This window comes from Ranitomeya variabilis, chromosome 2, assembly GCF_051348905.1.
Source record: "Ranitomeya variabilis isolate aRanVar5 chromosome 2, aRanVar5.hap1, whole genome shotgun sequence".
In the NCBI taxonomy this organism is placed as follows: domain Eukaryota; kingdom Metazoa; phylum Chordata; class Amphibia; order Anura; family Dendrobatidae; genus Ranitomeya; species Ranitomeya variabilis.
In genome coordinates this window covers 841,242,313-841,253,250 of record NC_135233.1, presented here as the reverse complement: position 1 = coordinate 841,253,250, position 10,938 = coordinate 841,242,313, and the positions used below count along the sequence as shown (strand labels likewise).

The 10,938-nt window shown below is 46.6% G+C and overlaps 1 protein-coding gene across 1 annotated transcript in view; it reads left to right on the top strand.

The window, feature by feature from the left end:
- Positions 1–233: 233 nt before the first annotated feature.
- EIF2B5 (eukaryotic translation initiation factor 2B subunit epsilon) overlaps positions 234–10,938 on the top strand; it is a 33,908-nt gene continuing 23,203 nt past the window's right edge. The window contains exons 1-10 of the mRNA XM_077290142.1: positions 234–473; positions 2,331–2,455; positions 5,065–5,250; positions 5,327–5,504; positions 6,046–6,126; positions 6,699–6,776; positions 7,260–7,572; positions 7,818–7,963; positions 8,630–8,768; positions 9,045–9,146. Of these exons, the coding sequence (XP_077146257.1) occupies positions 249–473; positions 2,331–2,455; positions 5,065–5,250; positions 5,327–5,504; positions 6,046–6,126; positions 6,699–6,776; positions 7,260–7,572; positions 7,818–7,963; positions 8,630–8,768; positions 9,045–9,146 (1,573 nt within the window). The 5' untranslated portion in view covers positions 234–248. The remainder of the gene's footprint in view (positions 474–2,330; positions 2,456–5,064; positions 5,251–5,326; positions 5,505–6,045; positions 6,127–6,698; positions 6,777–7,259; positions 7,573–7,817; positions 7,964–8,629; positions 8,769–9,044; positions 9,147–10,938) is intronic.

Genomic DNA, 10,938 nt, shown 5'->3' with positions numbered 1-10,938 from the left:
ATTTTAGCAAAAAGACAGAAATCGATATTTCCACTTTCTTTATGTCACAGCATTCAGCAGCCGTCATAAAAGATCCATTTGTTGTTGCAGCTGGCAGAGATGATAGCAATGAATGCAGATTAGGTCCTCCCTCCATCTGTACACATTGTAGCAACCACGCAGCTCTATAATGAAGCACACTATGCGGCCTATGACTGCGGCTGCGCTATAAATAAATAATGGGTGTACCAAGATGGCTGAAGTCGCGAATGGACAATTTGAAGGCTTTGACGTTTCCAGGCCACCGTAGGAGGCGCCGGGCGACGCCGAGGACGGTGGCCGAGAAGGCTATTAGTACATGCGCGAATAACATGGCTTCGCGTGCGGGGAAACGCAGCGCTGGGGCAGACGATGAGCTGCCGCCGCTCCAGGCCGTGCTGATCGCTGACAGCTTCAACAGGAGGTTTTACCCCGTTACCAAGGACCGGCCGCGGGTGAGAGCCGGGTGATGTGTGGCGAGCCGATGGGCACGAATGACTGGCAGATGGCGTGTGTGACTGCGGGCCCCTACAGCGCCCGGCACAACGCTCGGTGCCCACCTGATGGCGCTCTATTACTTATTCTTGGCTTTGTATTGCATCAGTCTCCCACCACATGGATGGTGCCAGGCTGGCTAATCTACAGGCAGTGCGAGATGGATTGGTGATGCCTAGGAAAGTGCTGTGCGTCCTGGAAGTTAAAGGGGCTGTGGGGTGAGAACAAGTGATCGCTGATCCTCAGGATCGGTAATGTATTTATTGTGGGGGTCCGGCCGCTGTATCGGTAGAATGGGCCACTGTTATCACCTCTGCGGCGCTCCGCTTCTTCCAGCAGAATGAATGGGGTTAGAGGCCGGGGTAAAAGTGTCCCATTCTGCCAGTCGGCGCAGACCCCCATGATCAGTATGTTGTCACCTATCCTGCCAATGGGCGATCGCTTGGTTTCACCTTCACGGAGACCCGTCGCCCTCCAATGTGAGCGCCTGGCTTTTTTGTCCCCACCATCCCACTTCCGCTGCGTTTGTCCGTGGAAATCATGTAATCGGGGACCCAGTGTGTTTTTCATGCTGCCCATAGTTAGGGCGTGGAATTCAGCTGCCGCTATAGATAACATTGTAGCCTACTGGCATGTGGCTATGACGCGTGTTACGCCTGTGCCAACCATGCCCCTGTTCACACAGCACTAGGTGAGCCGCGCTGTCTCATGTCGGCGCTAGGTCTGCCAAATAGGATGGCAACCCGGACAGGGTGGGCGAACAGGAGACTGTGACCACCGAGGCAATGGCACGTGGCAGTTTGATTAGCGGAGTGATTAACACTAAGGCTTGGTTTGCACAGGGTGATGCAGTGTTACAGCTACATGCCAATTGCGGTTGGTAAGAGGTTGCCCAGATTTACATACTGATGACCAATCAGTATCAGATCCAAGGTGGTCTGACAGGTTCACTTTAAAGGGGCACTCTTATCTTATACATTTATGGTATTTCCTTAGGATATACCTTATATGTGTAGTAAAGGTGTATTCTGCCAATGAGACCTGCGTCTCTCCAGAGTAAGGCATCATCGGGAGCTGATGAGTGGGGACTGGTAAAAAACAAACAAAACGGGAATTCTGGCCACCTCTCCACTAAGAGCAGTGCAGCTTAGAGCCTCTCAAGATACACGCAAGTCCCATTGGTGGGATCCTGTAGATATCTGATGTATGATGAGGTGATATCCTAAAGATGACCTTCCACCAAAGTTTTAAAGTTGATCTAGACACACAATGTAATAATGCTCCAGTGCGGAATAAAACACTTTTTTCCCCTTTCCGTTGTAGGGATATTAGCAATCAAATATTTTGGCACCTGATGTGTTAACTTTAGTTAAGTCCAAGTGGGTGTTATCAGATAGTTTTCACAGGGGGGGTGTACTTCCGCCTCCTGTATGGCGCTGACCAATTGAAAGCGGGCAACAACATAGATGTGCAGAAGGACTTGTGATGATGTCATCAGGGTCACAGCAGAGTCCACAGGTCCTGCCAGCCGGAGTGTGTGGGAAAATAAGCCCAGGAGATACACAGCACAGAAGTGTGGGAATATTAACTGGAGAGGAGAAATTAACATAAAACCAATAAAGTTCTATTCCGCTCTGCAGTCACTATAGCATGGTGTTCAGTTCTACATGAAAAATTGGTGAAAGGTTCTTTTAAATGTATTTGCTGGGTAGAAGTCAGCGCTGTATCTGCTACCTGATCTTTTTTTTACACGATTACTTATTTTCTGTCTTCGTGTTGATGTTTTTGGTGTCCTAATACCTTTTCTTATTTTCCAGGCTCTTCTGCCATTGGCGAATGTGGCTTTGATTGATTACACCCTGGAATTTCTCACTGCCACAGGTGTCAAAGAAACATTTGTGTTCTGCTGTTGGATGGCAAATGAGATAAAAGAACACCTGAGGTAACAAGAGAGGTGGAAATGACTAAAACCCACCATCTCATTCTGTTTTTCCACTTTCACTAGTGATGAGCGACTGTGCTCGGGTGCCAACCGAGTGACTCCGGAGTGCTTGAAAAATATGTGTAAGTCCCCAATCCTGCATGTCTTACGGCCGTTAGACAGCCATGACACATGCGGGGATTGCCTGTTTGTTAGACAGCCGCGACACATGCGGGGATTGCCTGTTTGTTAGACAGAGTGACACATGCGGGGATTGCCTGTTTGTTAGACAGCCGCGACACATGCGGGGATTGCCTGTTTGTTAGACAGCAACATCACATGTGGGGATTGCCTGTTTGTTAGACAGCCGCGACACATGCGGGGATTGCCTGTTTGTTAGACAGCCGCGACACATGCGGGGATTGCCTGTTTGTTAGACAGCAACAGCACATGCGGGGATTGCCTGTTAGACAGCCGCAACACATGCGGGGATTGCCTGTTTGTTAGACAGCCGCGACAAATGCCAGGATTGCCTGTTTGTTAGACAGCCGCAGCACATGCCGGGATTGCCTGTATGTTAGACAGCCGCAACAGATGCCGGGATTGCTTGTTTGCTATCCCTCTAAGTGTTGTGGCTGTCGAACAGCCGTGAGACATGCAGCCGCGGGGCTTTAACATATTATTCGAGCACACCGAAGACACTCGGTTTGCACCTGAGCATGCTGGCATAATATCAGGGGAAGTTCTCGCATCACTACTTTTCACATCCTATAACTACAGTACATTCATCTGAGATGTGCCATATGTGGGCAGCGAGCTTATAGGGCTGGCTATAATGAGCCAGTTTTGACAGTCTGATCTAATGAAGGAAGACCCTGTCGCTATTGGGCTAAGTTTACACGAGGAAAAAAAATAATATCCAATCTTCATCCTGAAAAAAAAACAATTTTTCACCTTTATTATTATCCCTACGAAATCCACGTTGCTTCCATTTTTATACATCAGCGGTTATTATAATTTACAAGAATATTTAGTCTCCTGTGTTAGGCTATGTGTACACGCTGCAGATATTGCTGCGGATTTAACGCTGCGGTTCTACAGCAGTTTTCCATGAGTTTACAATACCATATAAACCTATGGAAAACAAAATCCGCAGTGCCCATGCTGCGGGAAAAAAACACGCGGAAACGCAGCGGTTTATATTCTGCAGCATGTCAATTCTTTGTGCGGATTCCGCAGCAGTTTACACTTGCTCCTCAATAGGAATCCGCAGGTGTAAAACCGCAGGTGCAATCCACACAAAATCCGCGGAAAAACTGCGGTAAATCTGCGGTAATTCTGCAGGTAATCCGCAGTGCGGTTTACCTGCGGATTTACTAAAATCAGTGTGGAAAAATCCGCACACTATTCCGCAGCGTGTGCACATAGCATTAAAGGGATTGTCCACTGTTAGGACAACCCCTTCTTAAACTAAATGTTCGGCCCTGATAAAATAATAAAGCCTATAGTCGCCTCTCATGCCGGCGCCGTTCCCACAGTGTTGGCACTCCCTCTCCCTGGGGTTGTGATGCGGTGTTGTGACACGTGATGCTGCCACCCAATCAGCGCTGGCCTCACTCTCCGCCTTCGTACGAAATGAACATGAAGAGGAAGTCAGGGATCAGCTGCAGCCTGGGCCTCCTCTTCATGCTCAGTTTGTCCGAAGGCTGAGACAGTGATTGGGCGCCGGGCATCACGTGTCATTCCACCGCATCACAACCCCGGCATCGTGAGTGCTAACAGCGCCGGCACGAGATGCGGCTATAGGCTCAGTGCATAATATTTAGCTTAAGAAGGGGTTGTCCTAGTAGTGGACAACCCCTTTAAAGAATTGATATGTATCCATAAAAATCAGATATAATACGTTTTTTTTGTGCACACCCCTATACTTGAATAGTCGAGTTTCATCCAACATACGGAAGAGATTAGTACATGCTTCAATTTTTTTCATGTGGTCCATGTGATAAAACTGCTATCTCAACAGCCCAATTGCATAACATTGGCACAAGCGTTGTCCGCACGAGGTGAGTTTTTATCACGGACAGTACAGTTGTGTGAACATAGGCTTCTACAAAGAGCGACTTTCCCACCAGAAGACTGTAATGCACGCCATTGATTTCATTGTGTATAGTGCCCAGCTGTTTTTGGGAAGGTAGCCAATATCATAAGGACCACATGATGGCTCAGTGGTTAGCATTGCAGCGCTGGGGTCCTGGGTTCAAATCCCACCTTGGACAACATCTGCAAGGAGTTTGTATGTTCTCCCTGTGGTTGCGTGGGTTTCCTCCGGGTTCTCCGGTTTCCTCCCACATTCCAGAGACATACTGATAGGGAATCTAGATTGTGAGCCCCATCGGGGACAGTGCCGATAACGTCTGTAAAGCACTGTGGAATTAATGGTGCTATATGTGAGTATCAGTGGTAGCTATCGTATTTCAGTGGCCATCTTTTACTAAAACATCACCTTTGTTGACATAGGAGTTTCTTTTGTTTGAGTAATTCTCTATGATGTGCCCATTAAATATAGCCATGACTCACACAAGTACCAGTATATATTACGCTGCCTTCTAAAATGATTTATACCCCAACAGGAATTCCAAGTGGTGTCGGGCTACGAGCTCCAATGTAGTGCGTGTGGTGACCTCTGAACTTTACCGCTCACTTGGAGATGTCCTCCGAGACGTGGATGCCAAGTCCCTGGTGCGCTCAGACTTTGTGTTGGTCACAGGGGACGTGGTGTCGAATATAAACATTGAAGCTGCTTTGGAGGAGCACAGGTCAGATATTTTCCATAGGAGTCTTGCGTATGATTTCCTAAGCTTCTACTAATTTTCCTCCATATTTTCCTTTTAGGACTCGACGGAAGCTGGAGAAGAATATTTCTGTGATGACGATGATCCTTAAGGAGTCCTCCCCGGTGCACCGCACACGTTGTCAAGAGGATGATGTTATTCTTGCTATGGATAGCAAGACGAAAAGAGTACTGTTGTACCAAAAAAGCCAGGACTTGAAGCGCTACCACTTTCCAATGGTAAGAGAGCAGCCATATCTGCTTGTAAAAGCTATAATACTCATGTAACCCGTCTTTAAGCCCATCTCCTGCAAATTATTTCTAATTTTTTTGTGGAAGTGTCATGAAGGTAGTAATATACTCACCGGTTTCTTTCTTCTCCCAGTTTTCGGTACCAACGTGACTGCATTTGTGACCTTCCGAATCACAGTGTCTGCTGTGTAGAACAAAGGTCGCTTTTTTAAACATGTTCTCATTGCAAGACTGAGACTCAGAATGAGACTAGAGAGCTTAACTCTGAGTCTCGTAGACTTACACTGAGATAGTAACCACCGCTGCACATAGCGATCCGGCTGGTGCAGAGACGCGGTCACTTGGTGCTGAAACCGGAAGAAGATGGCGACCGATAATAATGTTACTACCTTCATGACACTGAAACACATGGTCCCTAATCAGGGGTGCACAAAAAAATATATAAATATAATTTTGTTTGATTGCTTCCTCCCAATTATACTGTAGGTGCCTCTGTAGAGTTATTGCCGTCTTCGGTTTTCTATTTTAGAGCATCTTCCAGAGTAAGGCTGATGAGATTGAGCTGCGTCATGATTTGCTGGACTGTCACATTAGCATCTGCTCTCCGCAGGTAAGGGAGGAGTGTTCTTCATGCTTCTCCGACATTGCAGAACCCTTATGTAAGCAAATTCAAACACTAACATAAGACTGTATAATTATCCCTTCCATCTTTACACTATATACCTATATATTGCAAAAAAAAAATACTGAAATGGTGTAGTAGACTAACTATATTCCATCCCATGGAGTCTCGTAAAAATATTGTTAAACTTGTTTTTGTTTTTTAAAGTGGATATCTATAGGTGAGAAGTCCACCTTATAGCCCTTTATAGCGCACCTCTGCATCCCCAATACTGTAATGTACTCTTTCTAGTTGCACTCCTATTCCTACAGCTTCACTAACGCCATTAACAAGTCAGACTATTTAGATAAATAACAATCCGCTCTCCTGTAGGCTATGGCCATGAGGTTGTGGCTAGGGAGCATATACTGTGACTTGCTGACAATGTACTTGTATAATACACCATCCTTTGTTGCACCATCCAGAGATGAATGTTAATCTTTTTTTATAACTTCTGATTGATTTGACCTTGTTCACATACTGATTAATATTGCATTTTCTCTATATTTGCTACATTGTAGGTTGCAGAGCTGTTCACAGACAACTTTGACTACCAAACTAGGGACGACTTTGTTCGGGGCATCTTGGTTAATGAGGAGGTAAGTAGATGGTGGGGGAGGTGTCCGATGAGCTTTCAGATTTCTCCAGATCTTATGAACGGTACACAGAATATATATATATATATATATATATATATATATATATATATATCTTGTTCTTCTGTGTGTCCCCTACTGGGGGGGAATGTTCCCCCCCAGTAGGGGGGAGGGGAGTGTCCCAACAGTCTGCCACTGTCCAATCAATGCCGGCTCTATAGAAACGCACCCTTTTGGAAAAGGGAACGTTAACACCCAGTTGTTAATGTCATAGATTTGTAGGAGGAATAACTGAGGACCAGCAGAATGGAGGATACAAGATGCGCTAGAATTGCTACTTTTACTGAATGGTGAAAACAAGTGTTAACTTCCCCAGTGTTTGGAGAGCTGACTGGTCCTCTTCATAGGGACAGTACACTGGCACATAACCCAGTCTCTACAAGGTTACATTTCGGATGTGATTGTGTAACATTTTTCTTTATCTAGATTTTAGGTAATCAGATCCACCTCTATGTGACTCAGGAGGAGTATGGTGCTCGTGTATCCAACCTGTCAATGTATGAAGCGGTCACTTCGGACATCCTGTGCCGCTGGTTGTATCCCATAACGCCTGAAACGAACTTTACTGACCAGGAGGAACAGAGCTCCACACACTCCCGGCACAATATATACAGAGGGGCCGATGTCAGGCGTGGCCATGGCAGTGTCCTCCGTGAGAATGTACTAATTGGGAGCAACACCACCATTGGGTCTAAATGCAGCATCAGCAACACCAGTATTGGGAAAAACTGCACAATTGGTGAGCTATGGCTAATGAAATGTGATGGTACATGAGGTCATGTAGAATCTTTCCGCAATGAAAAGTGTTCTGGATGCAGCAGCTTTTCAGGGCACCATGTTGTTGCCAGCTCTGCAGCTAATAGGTGGCATGATTGGAGTTGATAACCCCAGACGTCCATCCATTGCAGGCACCCAGCCAGTGCTACTATGACATGCTGACATCCATTTCATCCGTCTCACATTCTTTCTGTTCTCTCTTCCTAGGTGATCGAGTAGTTTTGGATAATGTGTATATTTGGGATGATGTGCGAATTGAGGATGATGTGACAATTAGAAAATCTGTAGTTTGTAATAATGTTATTGTGAAGAACAGAGTGAGGATAAATGAACACTGCGTCCTAACCTCAAAGGTAATGGAAATACTTAGTCTAGTCTCCTCTCCAAGATCCTATCCCATCATGTAGTAGATGTAATAATAATATTAGCAAATACGTCCAATAAGAAATGTAGTATAGTTCTTCTGATTCGCTATGTCTGTTACCTCATGTAGGGCATTGCAGTAGCCTAGGTATCGATGGTTACAACCACTAAGAGCTGTCTACCTAACCGACTATCACTATATGAGTGGTTGTAACCATGGATATCTAAGCTGATGCAATGCCCTGCACATCAGGTAAGCGATATAGCGAATCAGAAGAACTATTCTACATTTCTAATTGTAGGTATTTGTTATATTTATTATTATTATTACACCTACTGCATCTTGGAGATGCAATACCCCTTTAAAGAGGAATTCCAGCTTTGCTCACTTGCGCATCAGGAGGTGAGTGAGACCATCGGTATGACGTCTACATTTATCCGCCAAGTCGAGTGCGTGGTACCGTGCCCCTGTCCTATGCAGGTGTATGAAAGCTGCCGTTTGCACAGGTGTCCCTGCAGATATCTGTAGATGTGACGTCGCTGGCCACGCTTGCCTCCCGATGCGGGAATCGGTGGGGCCTAATTCCCCTTTTAATCACTAATCTCTGTGACCTAACTGCAAATGAAATTCCCATATAATCTTCTTGTCTCTGTAGGTGATTCTTGGCCCTGATTTAGATCTTCCGGAGAACACTGTTATTTCTCTGCATCATCCAGATGAAGACGATGAGGATGATGATGAATTCAGCGATGATGCAACGACAGGCAAACAGGAGGAAAAATCAAAAGTCAAAGGTAATGAACACCATAATAATTATCATATCTTAATACAGAGCATATAATGCCATCAACTCAATTATGCAGCACTGGGTGTACCTAATTACATCGCCAGCATCGTCACTGTGCACAAAAATGCTGACATTTCATTACGGGAATGTGCCAAGATTAGAGTCCCATAGACTTTCATTGGAGCACCAAGTGAATTCTTGGGACAATCATGTTGACCCTATGCTTCTGTTAGTTTTCCTGGAGAATATCTGCCAGAACTAATCAAATGTTTACTGCTAACAGTGTACAACAAAGCAGAGGTTGGATCAGAGGGTGAAGGTTATGTGTGGAAGTCTTCAGAAACCACAGATGAAGAGGAGGAGGAGCTGCAGAAAAGCCTTTGGGGTGAGTAGGTAAAAGCAGGACCTGCTGTGGCGTCTGCTCACATGTCTGCCAGAGGTGTAGGCCTAAAATGTAGAAGGTTCTTTTCCAGAATGAATCTGACAGGCACGACCAAATAAAGAAAATTAGTGTCACAACCTCGTCATTTCCGTATAGAAAAAAAAAAAAAAGAATTGCAAATCTTGCCAATAGTTTATAAAATCTCAGTCGTCTACCAGTGTCTGCAGCATCGGTTGATGGTGGCCATAATGCTAGCATAGTCCTTGACTGAATGTTCTAGACCGGATCCAGAAACCCGTGTTTCTCGGTCTCCCATGACAGCACTACGGAGAGAGGGGATCCGCCCTTCAGGGACAGGAAACCTACAGATAAAAGGGCGGTACCTCTCCCTCGCATCAGTTGGTTTCCTGTCCCTGACAGGGAACCTCTCTATCGGACGGTACCTGACATGAAGACCGATGGACCGAGACCGGGACCGGGCAGTCGAGTTCCGGCAGCGAGGAGGCTCCTGCCGCGGCTTGTCCGGCTCCCGAAGCCGCCACCGCTGGGACCGAGGGGTCCTTCAGGGTGAGCGAGGGGAGAACGCCGCCAGACTCCATAGGAAAAAGGGGCGCTGATCACCCGGAGCTCCTGCGCCGACCGCTGCACGCTCCGGGTGTGCAAAGATGGCCGCCGCACCGGAAATGCGGCAAGGACTTCCGGGTCATCGCGCGCGCATGCGCAGTAAAATCTTCTCCCTGGGAGCAGGAACCGGAAGTGCGGCAGACGCCGGGGGATTGGCGCCGGTTACAAAAAGGGAGATTATGCACACATGGGTGTCGCACTTTCTCCCTGTAACCATGGAGGACAGCGACACGCAGGAGCTGCAGCCTGGACAGCAGCGCCACGCAAAGAGCACCAGGAGTGGATCTAGCAGCCATTCCACACGGCGCAGCAGATCCGCTGCGAAAACTGATACTCCGTCTCAAGGACCTTCCTTACCAGGCCCGAGTCCCCTTCCAGAACCGGTACCTGCCTTCACATCCAGGTGGTGAGTGATCTTCGTGAATGTACATATTTATAATGGAGCTCCCTCTTCTCCCTTACTAGGGTAAGAAGAGCACGGAGAAAAGGAAAAATAGGGTCTGCCCCACCTGTAACAAAGCTTTACCAGTAACCTGGGAGAAAAAGCTTTGCAAGTCATGCATCCAACGCTTACTATGTGAGGAGACCCCCGACTTCGCTTCTGAACTTAAAAATGTGATCAGATCTGAGGTTCAGAATGCCCTTCTATCCTCCAAAAAAGAGGTGAAGAAGGTGAAGGAATCAGTACATTCCCATTCGGGCCGATCGTCGTCCGAAAATGCTGACTCGGACGATTCAAAATCCCTCCTTTCCTCGTCCGAGGAAGAGTCGGGCCGACATTGCTTCCCACTAGAGGAAGTAGATTCCTTAGTGAGAGCAGTTAGGGCTACTATGGGGGTGGAGGAACCCAAACCCGACAAAACGGCCCAAGATGTGATGTTTGGAGGTCTGGGACAAAAAAAGAGAAGAACTTTTCCCCTAAATCCTAATGTCCAGACATTAATTAAAAAAGAATGGGAGAAACCGGATAGAAGAAATTCCTCGGTACCCTCCCTTAAAAGAAAATATCCCTTCGAGGATGAGGCTTCCTTTTTCTGGGATAAGGCACCAAAACTAGATGTTGCAGTAGCCAAAGCCTCGAAAAAATTCGCGCTGCCATTCGAGGACATGGGTACCCTCAAAGACCCGTTAGATAAAAAAGCGGATACTTTCCTCAAGGGAGCATGGGAAT